Source organism: Chelonia mydas, chromosome 10, assembly GCF_015237465.2.
Source record: "Chelonia mydas isolate rCheMyd1 chromosome 10, rCheMyd1.pri.v2, whole genome shotgun sequence".
Taxonomy (NCBI): Eukaryota; Metazoa; Chordata; order Testudines; family Cheloniidae; genus Chelonia; species Chelonia mydas.
The window spans coordinates 77,681,763-77,697,495 of NC_051250.2; the positions used below are offsets into that span (position 1 = coordinate 77,681,763).

Genomic DNA, 15,733 nt, shown 5'->3' on the forward strand with positions numbered 1-15,733 from the left:
CTGTTTTGCCAGTGGCATCATATCATTTTTGCCCACTACCATTACATGGTATTTTGATTTTTTCCATACAGCACAGTAACAAGAAAATGGTTTCTTCTTCTTCTTCATCACCCCGGTGAAAAATAGTTTTTGCATATTTTATTAGCTTATGATTAAAAATCAAGAATATGAACCTTTACCTTGTAGTTCAAAGAGGGAACTTGCATCTGTGGCAGTCTCAGAAGGTGCCTCTGTTATTGGCCTTAGGTATGACCTATAACCTTTTAATAATGAAGCCATGAAACAAAGAAATGCCTCCTGGATCTCCATATCTAACAAATGCAACTTCTTCCCCGAATTAAAATCATAGTCATTCATTGCTAATTCCATTAATGCATCTTCTCTTGGTCTTTGCTGCACTGTGAACAACAATAGTGTCAAAGCACTCTCCTAGATCAAAAAAATTCTCAGTGTTGACCAAAGCTATGATTTCCTTCTTATCTTATTTGGTGATAAGTGAACTCAATAAGATAAGCAGCCAATATTATAATTTTCTATATCTGGTTTAAATAGAATAGTGAAGTATGATGATTAATTCAGCATGACAGCACACAAATTACTAGTCTGTGGGTTTTACAAGAGGCAGAGAGACAAACACACTTACCTTTTCAGTACAGTTACTATGGCAACAAAGACAGAATTGGTATGGACACTGCTTGGTGACATGCTAATAAAAAGGGTAGTTTATGGAATCTGTTGAAATTTATACAATTAGTTGGCAAAATAAATGAGTTTTTAAGAATATGTTAATCATACATATGGGATGCATATATATTTTATAACGCCCTCTTTCCCAAAGTGCCAACAAGAGGCTTATTGACACTATATATACACAAACACAAAACCATTGAAATGCATATGGCAATCATCAGCAGCACAGTACAGTGCACAATGAGGGCAGGGAGAAATGGGGGCACTTTGGTAAAGGAAACTAGCACAAATCCCTACTCTTATGAAATGTGTCTTTAGTGTCCATACAAAGCCATTAGGACCCTGATTCCCAAGGCTTCTCTGCTTTTCTCTCCCCTACTCACACAGAGTGGAAACATGCTAATGGTGCCCACATAGAACAGAAATATGGTTTCATTATTGTGTTCCACTGTTCCAACACATTATGGTTGCAGCCATAGCCTCCATTAGAAACTATGCTTATATGAATTTAGACTTTGGTGACAATTCAAGAAGGAATCCATTTTATTCTATATTATATAGACTGTACATATTTTAGAAACTGCTAAGAAAATCCTTTTCCGACTGTAAGGTTATATGCAGCCATTAGGAAACTATATGATCTTCATAATAGTTTAATCTTAAATAATACATGTTGCCAGTTATGCAGCATGCTGTTTTTAGTAAGTTCTGAACAATACAAGACATTATTAATTTCAGATATCCTCAATGGTCACGACTGTCAAAAACGGATGCCTAAAATTAGGAACCTAATATTCTATTTAGGCCCCAAAGTAAGTGGCCTGATTTTCAGAAGTGCTGAGCACCCACCCTAACTTTAGATGCCCATTTTTAAAGATTTTGGCTAAGGTATATTAACTTCTACAACATATTAAACATGCCTGCTTTGGACCGACTCCATCCCCTTCCTATTCTAATCCATGCCTTAACCACTTGTTATATCTGCCAGTGCAATTTAGTCTTGTATGACTTTCAGACACTTCTACTTTTTAAGGCCCTCATCCAAAGCCCATTAAAGTCAACTGAAAGACTCCCACTGACTTTAATGGGATTTGGATCTGGTTCTAATTGCCAGGAACTTCAAAATGCTGCTAAGATTTCCCTCTCACTTTATGGAACAGGGTCATATTACCTCCATTACATTAACTGGTTTCCTAACAGTCTACAAGTCCCATTAAAAATTGCCCTCCTGATCTTCAAAACTATGGATTTGGTCCATATTACTACTCTAACCTCATCTCCTGCTTGTACACGTCAGTCCTCTAAAAACGTTAGTTTTCAATGTACAAAACATAGCTATCACAGACCCCAGCAGCAAAGCTTTATGCAGTCCCACTCATGGCCTTTGGCACTGGCTGCATGGGAGGAGATCAAGGGAGGAGAGTGGCAACAGCGTACACTGGATTTCAGCTATTCTAGTTTCACCACCACTACCAGCCTCACGACAGCAGCCCTGGCATAACCCTCCGACTCGAGCTGCCCCAAGAATACAAAAAAATGTAAATGTCACAGTAAAACTGTGCACAGGAATGGCACAATGGAGAATCAGGATAGTAAGCTGGTGTGCCCAAAACTACCTCAACTGTCAAATAAAGGCATGAGGAAAATTGGGTGGTCTGTAATGCACAATCTGTCAAGAGTTTTATAGGTCTTGGCCTACTTTTTGCTCTTCTGTCCCCCCTCCTCATGACGCTTCACTTAAGAGATGTCCTTTCCCTAGTGCTTCTTCTCTATTGACGTTCCCCCACCCTAAAAGGCAGTTACAGTAGAATCAAAAAGATACAAAACACCAGAGTTATGGACTGACCCATCAACCGGACACCATGTGAAACCAGAAGTAACCTATCAGGCAGCAGCAGAGACCCAAAACACCCCCCTCCCCCCCCCCCAAAAAAAATTCTGTACTGTGCCTCTATTGCATCTTAAAGATAGGTACATCTGGGCTGCCTGTCCCCACCCCACCCCACCCCCATGCACAGGGCAGCCACTTACAGCAAGACACTGGAGCTGCCGGCCCAAGACAGCTGGAGCCAGCCAGCCAGAGTAGGAGCGGCACTGGGGTCTGCTGTACCACTTTTACCCCTTCCCCCGCCAGGAAGGGCATGGGCTGTTTTTACCCCCCACTCATCCTCCAGAAGGGGGACATGCTGTTTTCATGCTCTCTCACTACTCTTCCCCCCCCATAGTCTTGCAAACTCAAGCAGGCACTGAGTAGGAAGCTCAGCTGCTGCTGAAACCTGGCCTGCAGCGTTAGCTGCTGGATCTGGAGCCCAAACCGTGCTTTGTTCAGAGTTACGACATTTCAGAGTTTTGGACAACATCCATTCCTGAAGTGCCTAAATTTGATTACAGTGATTATTTCTAATCTTTAATTTTATGCAAAACTTCTCCTTTCTGTAAAACATTTTGTGATATTTATCATGAAGGATGCCTTCAGCAAACTGGTAGATTTTAGTTACAGTACAATCTGTTAACATTAGCTACAATGCACCACAGTTAGTGAAAATCTTGTTTTATACTTCCCCCACTCACATTCTGCCAGTTGTTGATACAAGTTATTTAAAGTGTTCATCAGATTTTTGCAAGGTTTCTTTGGTAGGATCTTCCATGAAATAGTTTTCTTATCTCCAGTTCTAAAAAGGGAAGAAGAAAAGTATTACTATTCAGAGACCATCTTTTTGTTCTATGTTTGTATAGCAACTAGCTCAATAGGGTCCTGGTCCATTATACCAATAAATAAAAATAATAAATGGAAAATATAGTTCTACACAGGGTCTTCTCCAGAAGGACGTAATCCTATATGTATAAAATAAAAATGGGTGTGCATTAGCAATTCACTATATGAAGAACGGTCTTGAGCAAGGGAGGGAAAAGTAGGGATTTAATTTACTGTATGGAAACGTGGTCATAGTCATCCAACGGGTTACCCATACATTCTGATAATGATTCTGCAGCCAAACCCAAGAGTGATGGGAGAAATTATGCTTTAAAAGATAGAAATAGTAATGCATTTAGAGTACATGAAAACAGAGTATTAGTAACAATACCTACTGCCAACCATAGTGTGGGCAGAGATTAAATATATTTCCCCAGAAATTTTCACCGGTGCACCTCAATCTTCTTGTTATTTTACTCCTGGGTCACTATAGTACTGACTGCCAATGATGCACAGTAGGGCGTAAACATTTTACTTCAAAACGATCTAGCTCAAGGACTGAGCCTAAAAACCATGGCAAAAAACCAACTAACGAAAAAACCTCCATTGCCATGCCGCATTGGCAGCCACAACCTTTGCCGTTTAAAGAGGCAAAAAGGTTGCATACTATTTATTGTGCTCTGTATTTATCAACTTTCTATTTCATGAAGTTTAAACGTGGTTTTTCTGCACAGAACAGGAATGGTTTAAACCAGGGATCAGCAACCTTTGGCACACGGCCTGCCAGAGTAAGCCCCCTGGTTGGCCGGGCTAGTTTGTTTACCTAACGCATCAACAGGTTCGGCCGATCGCGGCTTCCACTGGCTGCGGTTTGCCGCTCCAGGCCAACTGGGGCTGCGGGAAGTGGCGCGGGCTGAAAGGTTGCCGATCCCTGGTTTAAATATTATGAAATATGGCAACTATATATGGTATTTTCTAAACTGTGGTGACTTAGATTTGGAAGGTGGGAATGACTGGAATTATGCAATGACTGGAGTTACGCAATGACCTGGATAAATTAACACATGAGGTGAACTCCACTTTGCTGGAGAGCTGAGGTAAATGTGACCTCAGACAACATGTTGTTGAAGTGATATAAAAGTTACACAGTTTCACCATCAACAGAGGGCAGTGGCAAGTCTTTTAGACCATATCGAAGGCACAAAAACCACAAAAATCTCAACCATTTGTCCATCTGCTTTTTGCCAAACAGTTTATGCATATGATATCCACAGACTTCACACGCTCAAAAAAAAAAAATGCATCTGAAACTAGTCATTGCCAGGAGAAGCATGAGGACAGCAATAATGAGAAGCAGAAAATAAGAACCTGAATCAACAAGCATGAAAGTAAAGAAAACTTAAAATATTAACATAAAAAGACAGCAGTGGGAAAAAAAATGCTGCTTTCTATGGAACCCTTCCTTCCCCCAGAAAAAGGAAAAAGAAAAAAACCCCACAACAAAAACAGATCACCACAGTCCAGTCTCAACTGACTGCCAAAAATGCAGAGTAGAAGAGAGTTGTACAAAATCTCCGAGATCAGCATAGGTGCCTTAACACAATCTTTTTTCACAAAGATTTTTTTTTAATTGTGGCCATAAATTTGCACACAAAAATTAGACAGAATTAGACAGAACCATCCTATAATTATTAATGATAAATTAAAAACAAAGAAAGGTTAATGAACTCACCAGCTTCTTTAGTTAAAAATAAATGAGAATGATACTGACAAGAAAAGCTATCAGTCAGAAAACATTAAAATAGACTTGAATTAGACTTTTGGTATAAAAAAAGACTATTCTTATAATTTATGAGCTACAGATATATTTAACTGATCTTGAAGAATACTGCTTCCTTCTGATTTTTGGTGTCTTAATACTTTTATATTATATAAAGTTTTATTAAGTGCACAATAGTTCCAAAGGTCTTTTTAGAGTAACTTAGTATTAGTTTGTTTCAACTCTGAATCATTTTATTCAAATTCTCTCCTTAGGACAATATTGCTCAAATAGAGTGTTTCATCTTTATGAGTTACCACAGAGCAGTGTACCAGGCTTAATTTTTTCAGTGCAAAAGTTCTCGCTGGTGGACAATACGTGGACACTGGATTTATACACAAAAAGATATACAGACCTATTTGTTTCAGCAACATCCAAATTATCTCTCTAGCCTGTCTGGGCCCCATTTAGCCTGCAAATGTCTAAAACCAAACTCCAGACCAAAGAGTGTTCACCTCATGCCTTGTGTCCAGCCTATAATCATTATGCCTATAAATTATGCCTACATTATTTCAAAAATTGACTACTGAAGTTGATATCACCCCCCATAGTTAGAAATTCTCTGTGCAAGGCTTCATTTCCCCACCCCTTAAAAACAGCCCAGTCTATGTATTGTTTGACTATTCTTTTGTGGACCATGTAACCATGATGGAATGAACAGCTACATTCTCATCTGAAGAACACAGGAAGAATTAAATCAATACTATTTACCCAAGAACTGGAATGGCTGATAGGTATTCTTGCAGTTTTATCCACTTACCAAGTCTTCCCTTTGGGTAACCTGCTAAAAATACACTATGGGTATGTCTACACAGGAAAGAAAAAACAACGTCTGGCCCATGACAGCTGAGTTGGGCTCACAGGGCTTGGGACGCAGGGTTGTTTCACTGCTTGTAAACTTCTGGACTCGGGTTGGAGCCCAAGTTTTGGGACCCTCCCACCACACAGGGTCCTAGAGCCCGGGCTCCAGCCCAAAAGTCTACACAGCAATGAAACAGCCCCATGGTCTGAGCCTCTGTGAGCCGGAGAGTTTTTCTTTGCTGTGCAGACGTACCCTGTCTGCACTCATCCCCTTGGCTCCCAGTACTGTTCCCTAATGGTTTTAAAAGTGCACTGCTATCACTTAAATCTCTTCAGCAGCTGGCTTCTGATTATTTTTGAGATCTGCTAATAACAAATTCCAAAAGCTTTTAAAAAAACCTTAGAAATAACCAGTTCCTGAATAACGTCTGAATATATGTTAAAAAAATCCCACAACGCTACACACAATACTTAAAAATCATTAAGTGAGTTATGTTTATTTTTGGCATATCTTATGGAAACGGAAACCCTTGCGCCCTCCTCCTTGGCACTATAAATGGCTTCTACTTAGCTTTTATCAGGCACACAGAAACTACAAAGATAAACAACCTTGTTCTACTGAGTGATAGTCTTATGGGTTGTGAGTAGTTACAATAGAATCTCCGATCTGCATTTGAGCTTTATTGTTCTGGTTTAGCTTTCTTTATTTTGCAGAGTATTTTCTACATTCAAAGCTTTTTCACATTAGAGACAATGCGGACTAGTCAACAGAAAATGGGATTTCAAGGTAGGGACTTTTGAGTCCTAATGCCATCTCTTGCCCTGACTCACCACGTGATCTTGAGCAAGTCACTTAAACTCTCTCTCTAAAGTGTGCCAGCTGAAAAACTGCACTAATATGCATTGACCTTACAGCAGGGCTGTGCAGATTAGTTTGGTAATATTTGTACTGAGCACTCAACTTGACAGCAATCTACCTGCTAAATATTAAGAGGAGAAACAAGTTGGGTGAGGTAATGTCTTTTAGTGGCCCAACTTCTGTTGGTGAGAGAGACAAGCTTTTGAGCAACACAGAGCTCTTCTTCAGGTCTGGGAAAGGTACCCCAAGAGTCACAGCTAAATGGAAGGTGGAACAGATTGTTTAGCATAAGTAGTTAGCATATATTCTAAGGGACCATTCCAGGCAAACTGGCCCATTAAGACCTTTGCAGTTATAGGAAAAAAGAAGGGGTTAGTGGGTTACAGATTGTTGTAATAAGCCATAAATCCAGTGTCTGTTTTCAGTCCAAAATTTTTAGGGTGTAGCAGAGTTTTGAATTTAATTACTTGTGCTATATATAGACAGACAGATAGATGATGCCTGGTGATGATGGTAAAGGAGGACTCTGCCTCCTTTCTGCTGAATAGGACAGCAATATCAATGAGCTGTTGCTTCTGGCCAGAGAAGCAGATCCATCATAGAAGAAATAGTGTTAAGATGCTGCTACACAATTGAAACATAACGGGTAAAAAACAAACTTCAAATGGAATCTCTCAGGTTTTTGCCATAGGAAATAAAACAAATATCACAAACATACAAGAACATCAGTAATAAATACTTACTGAGAAATGGTGTTGGTATCTAGGTCAACACAGCTAACATCTGGTGGGGGATCATACAGATCAAAGTATCTTGAATCAATTCCTACTATGAATGGACATGGTGCACTTAACACATCTGCCAGTGCCAACGGGCAAAGAGGAATGTATGGGCATGGCCAGTGGAAAGGAAATATCATCTTAAAAAACAAAACAAAAAACACAATATTCAAATGACATTTATAGAAGGATACAATCTCGAACTGTTTTCCACATTATAAAAACATTTAACATGAAAAGTAACAGCATATGATTGAAACTGTAAACTCTAGTATTAAATAGCTGCTGTTAATTAAAAAGGCAATTTAATTTTTCTTAATTTTTAGTTTACTTAATCTGTAAAAACAGAAATCTTCTGCATACTAGCCGTTTCTCAGTAGAGACCCTAACATTGGTCTGTGAGAGGAAAGACATATAAAAATAATATACATCTACAAGCCCTCTGAGAGCAAAACCAAAGAATATAGTCCTACCGGGGGCATTTAGGAAATTAAAGAGTTCCTGCATTTACTGCCTACATACGATAGTGACTGGCACAATACTGTAAATAAGCAAAAGTCAAAGATAGGCTTAAATTCCACCCTCAACTCATTTAACCTCACTTACTTCTGTGGTATCTCAGAGGGGAAATCTGGTCCCTATTTTCTAAATAACACTTAAACCCAGAAGTAGTACTATATATTTGTTTTACAGTTTATTTGAACAATATTCTTTTTTACTAAAAGATATGTTTAGGAAGAGATAATGCTACTTACCGAGACTAATGCCTCTGTCACACTAGTAAGGACAGACGGTCGTAAGGAATGGATGAGAATTTTATGTTCTGTTACAGCAAATACAAGTAAAGTTACTGCATTCTCGGGCCCTAGGTTCTGAAGCAGTGTAGAAAATTTGCCACCACTGTTACAAAAAATAAAACATTGGTGAGTATCAAACAATTAGGCAGAAAAACATTATAATATACTGCACCGAAAATATGAACACGTATGAATGAAGAATTCATAACTGAATTTAAGCTGGGGTGTTGTAAAACACATTGCAAACTTAGTTTTCCATTTGTTTCTATTTTTTGCATTCTTGTTAATAAGAAAAACTCAGCAATTTCATTTAGTTTCACTATGCAGTAAAAAACACCTACTTATCCTACAGTACTTGTGGTTGAGATGTTGTAGTCAGTGTGGATCTCACTGTAAGTGTACATACACTTCGAGCAGATGAGATGAGGGGAATCTTTTGAATACTCATGTCAGTCCAGGCCACACATGCATCTTGTGCTCCTACAGAACGGCATAAAAGGTGGGGCATCCACAACCCCCCTCTCAGTTCCCTCATGATTCAAAGCTGTTGTTGCTGAGGACTCCAAAGTGGGGATGAAGGACTGGGCAGAGGATCCGCACCCACTACATCATCTCGAAAAACCACAGTTGTTGGGTTAGCAACTGTCCCTTTCTCCAAATGTGTCAGCGTGCATCCCAACCTAGGCGATTAGTAAGCAGTATCCTCATTGGCTGGTGGCAATGACGAGTTCTAGCTGAATCTAATAATGACTGAAGCACCACTATCCCAAACTTGGCATCTGTCCTACCCGCTAAGTCAAGGGCACAATGTTTGACTAAGGTTAGTGGGTTACTCCGTGTTGCTGCCTTGCAGATCTCAGATACTGGCACAATCCTGAAGCAGGCTGATCCTGCGGCCTGTGCTCCGGCAGTATGCACCTAGACATTTGGAGGAAGAGGTTTGCCAGCTATCTGATAACAGGTGAAAATACACCATATGATCCACTTAGAGATTCTCTGTGACAAGATAACTTGACCTTTTACAAGGCTGGAAATGGCCACAAAGAGATGAGGAAACAGTCTGAAAGGCTTGGTCCTGTCAGTGTACGAGTAGAGCCTGGGGAAATGCAGTTTGTGTAGCTTCTGTTCCTTCTTGTAAGCAAACTTAACCCAGAAGAAGATAAGCAGATCAATCAATTGGTTCAGGTGGAATTTTGAAATCACTTTAGGGATGAATTTGGGATGGTGTCACAGCACCATCATGTCCCTGTGAAAGGAGGTTCAGGGAGGACAGGTCATGAGGGTACAGAGTTCACTGACCCTTCTGGCTGAGGCAATAGCAACCAGAAAGACTCTTTCAGGATAAAATTGTATAAACGGCAATTTGACAGCAGTTCAAAAAGAGGCTCCATGAGCTGTAGGAAGATGATGTTGACATCCCCTGCAGGAGTCAGATGTCTAATTGGTGGGTAGGTACGCAGAAGGCCTTTAAGGGACTTGAATATCTTTGGGTGAGAGATGACCAAACACAACGGTGTCAGAGCGTGACCCATCAATATTATTGCAAGATAGAGAGCTAAATGTTAGGCAACATCCCTCAAGTGTAGCATGTAGTCAAGGGTCTTTGATAACAGGGCTTCTGCTGGGTCTAGATTCTGCTGAGCTGTCCATGTGGAAAACTGTTTCTATAACTTTCTGTTTTATATGAGAATTTCCTGTGCTTGTCAGTAGCTGTCTCTTTTAGCATTGATTAACCAATGAAAGTCCAAGCAGCCAGGTGCAATGACTATGGGTCTGGCTGCAGTACCTGACACGATTCTGAGCTTTTGAGTCTGAGCAGGATGTGAAATGAATCGGGGGAGGGAGGGTGCAAGGCTGACCAAACATCTGCAGTAGGTGCAACAGCAAAAACTGCATTGGCCAGTAAGGAACACTGAGGATCAACACGGCCCTTGTCCCATGTGATCTTGGACATCAACCTGGGGGGTTAGATGATAGGAGGAAAGGCACATAAGGAGGGCTTAAGTCCCTTATAGCAGGAAGGCATCTGGCTACAAACCCAGGTTCATGCTGCCTCTGGAGCAGAAGTTCAAATAGTTGCTGTTGTCTTTGGTGGAGTAAAGGCTTTTTGCAGGACTCCCTCCACTGATCAAATATTCTTCTATGATGGACTTCGGCAGGGACTACTCATAGTTGGTGACTGAAAGTCAGCTCAAGTCTGCCAGGCAATTTGTGACTCCTGGAAGGTTCCGAGTCAATGGGGCTATGCCATGGTGACGACCCCATATCCATCAGCTGATGGCAGATGGGTGATGACTGAGCATCTGCTTGCTTATGTAGTGCATTGCAGATGTATTGTCAATTGAGATCTGCACCTTGGAGTTCCACAGAACAGGCAGGAATGCCATACAAGACAGTCTTGATAACCCTGAGCTCTGGAACACTTATATGGAGTTACAAGATGCCCTGGGACTAGGACTCCTGCATTTGCAGATGGCTCAGGTGGGCTCACCAAGCCATTCCTGGTGGGTCTGTGATGAGTCATTTTCAGAGAGGGAATCAAGAATGGAATTCCTTTCATGCTTTCTCAGGATCTAGCCACCATCTCAGCTTTCGCAAGACTTGAGGTGGGACTTTGACCTCTTGCTCATGTGTTGTCTGAACAGGGAGTACACTGACCTAGCCAGAGTTCAGGGGCAACAGGCAAAGTCTGACAGAATTTAGAGGAAGAGACTTTTACTCCTAATATTTCCAATTGTGAAGCAGAAACGGGGTCTTCACCTTATCCTATCCAGATAACAAAGAAGTCCGAACAGGGTGGGCATAAAAATACTCACAAGCTTTCTACAGGACTTGATACCACTTTTCTACTCTTTTTGCTGCAGCTAAGATAGTGACAGGTGTTTGCCACAGAGCTTTAGTGGGGTCAAACAGTCCTTCATTTATCAAAAAAGGGCAGTTCTGGCTAGGCCCAATGTCATCAGTGTATCAAGCAATTTAGGATTATTTATTTTTTTTTTTTAATAACTGATGTGCCTATTTCTAGAATGTCCACTATTCACATAAGCAGACGTTGGAATGTCTTAAAATCATCTGGCTCTGGGGCTACTGCTTTGCCTGATAAGGTCTTTGGGAGGCAAGGCAAGATGGCATTGGTCCTCTGGTCCCATGTTGTGCAGTTCCTGGCATTCTTCCTAGCTCGGTGCCAGTGATCTGACCATGGATGACACTGTGAGTACAATCTCCTCTTCCTGGAATTGGACAGGCATCAGCTCCTGAAAATGCACAAAGGAGAATCCCAGTAAGCCCAATACAGCATGATGGCATGCCACCGGATTGGCTTGTCTGATGATGGCCAATCTTGGTGCAGTTGTAGTCCTGTTAGGAGAACCATTTGGTCTTTCCATAATCTCAAGAGAGAGCCAGTTCCCTGCTTGCGGAAGATAAGAATGTATATCCTGGTGACAGGGAGGAAGAATAGATTTCCTCTAAGAGTAGCATTGAGAAAAATGGTGGTCTCAGTACTAGGATCCACATCAGTGCTGGTTGTTGCCTGGGTGCTGAGGTAATTTCTGACACTGGTCCAGATTCCTCAAAGGATGCATCAGCAGTACCATCAGCGACAACACTGCTGGGGTCAATGCTGATGGTTATATCATCACCAGTGGGGTCGGTGCTGGGATAAATTTTGTGGATTATCACTAGCCCTAGGTTCAGTGTGGGGTTTCACAAGTTTTTTCCAAGGAGGCTTTATGTGGCCTTTCCCTATGGGAAGATACCAACCTCTGCCTACAGTCTCTGCCATGATTGCTCTCGGTGGTAAGCTTCAGTACCAGCAGTATTGGAATCAGCGCCAGTGGCACTGGCTTCAGTGTCAGGGTTTTTCCTGTGCTGGCTTGAGAACCGCATATCTACCTAAGGCGGGGCGGCACTCATGGAAATAATATTCTCCAGTACATGGTTGGATTTGTTACCTGACTCCTCAAGGTCCGAAGACACACTTATAGACTGCTCTAGCAAGCAGCGCTTCAGTTGAGCGTTGCAAGACTCGAGAATCTTGGAAAAAAGTGTTGTCATACCAAGCGTCTATCTGGTATTCTGAAACCTGTCTGGTATATGGCTCTCACCAAAGCAGAAGAGGCACCTGATATGTACATCTGTTAACAGGGTTAGTCCATCACAGCAAGGATAGGTCTTGAAGACTGAGGACTTAGAGTTCATCACGAGGTGGAAGTGGATGAACCACCCTACACAGGTGGGGGGAAGGAAGGTGGTCTGACTGCCAAGCATAAGTCCTGATGGGTCATGTTTGTTTGTTTAGTTTCCTAGAGCAAATAGATGAGAGTTCGGAAGATTTCTGAAGAGTTTAGCCAGAATGAACGACAAGTGGGTTGAATATTCACTAAGTTCTATCTCTGCCAGTGGCAGCAAGAGGTAACTGAGGGAGGGTCAAGGCTGCACTGCCTTTTATGCCCAGACATGGGCACATGATGCAGCACAGGGCAAACGTGGGCCCTGACACACAGGGCTGTTCAAAAGATTCTTATCTCATGCACATGAGGCACGTGCACACCTACAGTGGGATCCACACTGACACATACTCAAAGATGTAAAATTATTTCACTAAAAAGCTGAAACAATAAAAGCTGCTTTGTACATAATATAGTCTTATTTAATTGAATACAAATCTAACCAATGTCTTCAGATTACAGAGTACTTTAAAATGTGTGACTAATACTTTGAATTAGTGCGTTGATATTTCCCAGACATTAAAGAAAACTTTAATACCCAGACACAGTGACATTTATGAAACAGTTCTGTAATTCTCTAACAAATGCCAGAGGGTCTAGTGATTTTCCCTCAATATAATGGGAAATGCTCAGTTCCTCAGGTTTGTGCTGCAATCACATAGCGATTATGTGAATGCTATTCTACTAGAAAGAAAGTTATCACATTGTTAACTGAGCTTCATAGATTATACAACAATATACATCTTTATCTCCTCCAGTCAAAAATGAATTCCTCATGTGAGTTAACATTCAATATTAACAGCATCTGTACTCTTCATACAGAAAGTATGGAGTATTTTTGTTTAAATGAATATTTAGAAAATATTATAGATGTTACATAAAATATATGAATTAGTAAATACATAGGTTTCAGAGTAAATACATATAACTTTGTTGTGAAGCAGTTAGGGTTCACATACACACACACACACACACTCACTTGACATAAACCCACAAAAGCAAGGAAGTGAAAAAGTTAAGCTACCTAAGAGTACATACACTCGAGTTCTCCACACACAAGCAAACACCTTTACCATTACTGCAGCTATAACACAAATCTCTCTTTGCATCCTGAACTCTACCTCATTTTGCTCCTTCTGTACACATTTTACCAGATTATTCCTCCCACACTAGTAGTTGGTGATATTTGATCAAAGCTGGAGGGGGGGGGGGGCGGAGGAGGAGGGACCAAAATGCAGCTGCTGATGGAGAATATTTTATTTGTCAGCAACTGCGCACAAAACCTCCTTTCATTTTAGGAGAAAATCTGCCAGAAAAGTCATTACTGATGGAAAAGTATTGGATGTGTCTGACTCCCTATCAAACAGGCTTGTGTTTATATGGCTCCCTATCATTCAGGTTTGCGTACACAGCACAAACTTTCTGTTACAGCAACATGGAGAATAGCTAAATAATGATCCTAAATCCAACATTAAAAAAAACAACCACCACCAAAAACCCAAAAGCCCACAGACAATACTCAGAATCCAGCTCTCTACCAATTTTTGTGTAGGCAAAATGTTTTTTAAGAGATTATTGGTCAAAAATGAAAAGCTAGGATTGCAATGGACACATCAGATAGGAAGACTTTTGAATTTTGGTCTTATTAAATATTATGAAGAGAAACCAAACAAGAACAACACAGAAAATTCAATGTGCAAAAATTCTTCTGTGTTCTTTTCAGACTAATTGGCCACCTACTTTTTGACTAAATCAGGAACTTATGTCTGATATTAAGCCCATTTAAGAACTCTATCCTGACTATGGAGTCCCTACCAAGGATTTCCATAATTTATATATATTACATATGATTTTCATAAGCTATATGGACTATGAGGTTTCTGCAGTAGCAAGTGAGATTTTAAAAAAATAAGGCAAACTATTAAATATGAAGTACCAAAATACCTTTTTGTTATTGTTGCAAGAGTGACTTACAGTATTTCAGATAGTTATAAAATATAAAGACTTAAAATTAATACCTCTATAAGACAGCCAATTGGTTAAAAAGGAAAAAAAAATCGTATCACTTCCAGATACATCAATTACAAAATATAGTAGATGTTAAAATTACTTCATATTTCAAAGCTTTAAAGCTTCATGTCACTAATGGATCAAGGTACGTTTCACAATTAAAACAGAACTGTTGTTCTACTTGCCTCAGTGGTAGAGGTGATGACACTGGCTGACTAAGAATCAGGTTATCATGTGGCGATAGCTATAAAAAAAAATTTCATATATACTTTTTATTTTGGACCTTAAAAATATTTAACAGAAATTGTACAACAGTCAATCAATTATAATGTGAACATTTTTAAAAAGTCTATATTAAACATTATGTAGCTCAGGCATATGTGAAATAATGAAGCAATAAAATGCAAAATCATCATTCAGATATTTTACTTATAGATAAGTTATAGGTGACACTTTCTCTCCTCCTTCTGCACTTAAACAGAAAGATGATCCATCATATTACCTATCTTAAAAAGGGATTAAAACTAACATTGCATAACAACTCCATGACAGTTTATTAACCCTCCAATTAATTAATATTCTGGGATAAGTGAGGAGCCACAGCTCAGCTACAACAACATTTTTTTTCTCAAGTAACATCTTCTCTATAAGAAAAGAGAACCAGATCCTCAGCTAGTGTAAACCAGTTCAACTCCATTTATTTTACGGGAACTAAGGGCAGATTACACCAGCTGAGGATCTGGCCCAATAATGTATTAATACATTTATCCTCTTTTCAAAGACTTCAACAATGGCATCAAGAGAGACCATACATGTACTCGAAATGAAGATAGGAAGATTATTTTCATTATTATATTACACTTCATATTTTATATATAGGGTATCTTTCAGTAATCAAACTCAGGAACTACACTGCCAGAAAAGAACACTTACTTACCTACAGTAACTGCAGATCTTCGAGATGATGTTGTCAGTGTGGATCCCACTGTAGGTGCATATGCAAACAAAATCAGAATTTGTTTTGCATTGGGGCCAGACATGTTCTATGCCTCCT

General features: G+C 40.1%; 1 protein-coding gene across 6 annotated transcripts in view; it reads right to left on the bottom strand.

Moving 5' to 3' along the window:
* The window catches only part of DENND4A (DENN domain containing 4A), a 97,732-nt gene that overhangs the window by 43,240 nt on the left and 38,759 nt on the right, over positions 1 to 15,733 (bottom strand). For all 6 annotated transcript variants that reach the window (XM_037909908.2, XM_037909909.2, XM_043523571.1 and 3 more), the window contains exons 8-12: positions 14,865 to 14,923; positions 8,399 to 8,543; positions 7,608 to 7,783; positions 3,262 to 3,362; positions 180 to 398 (exon numbers count right to left, since the gene is read on the bottom strand). In XM_037909908.2, coding sequence (XP_037765836.1) covers positions 180 to 398; positions 3,262 to 3,362; positions 7,608 to 7,783; positions 8,399 to 8,543; positions 14,865 to 14,923 — 700 coding nt within the window. The remainder of the gene's footprint in view (positions 1 to 179; positions 399 to 3,261; positions 3,363 to 7,607; positions 7,784 to 8,398; positions 8,544 to 14,864; positions 14,924 to 15,733) is intronic.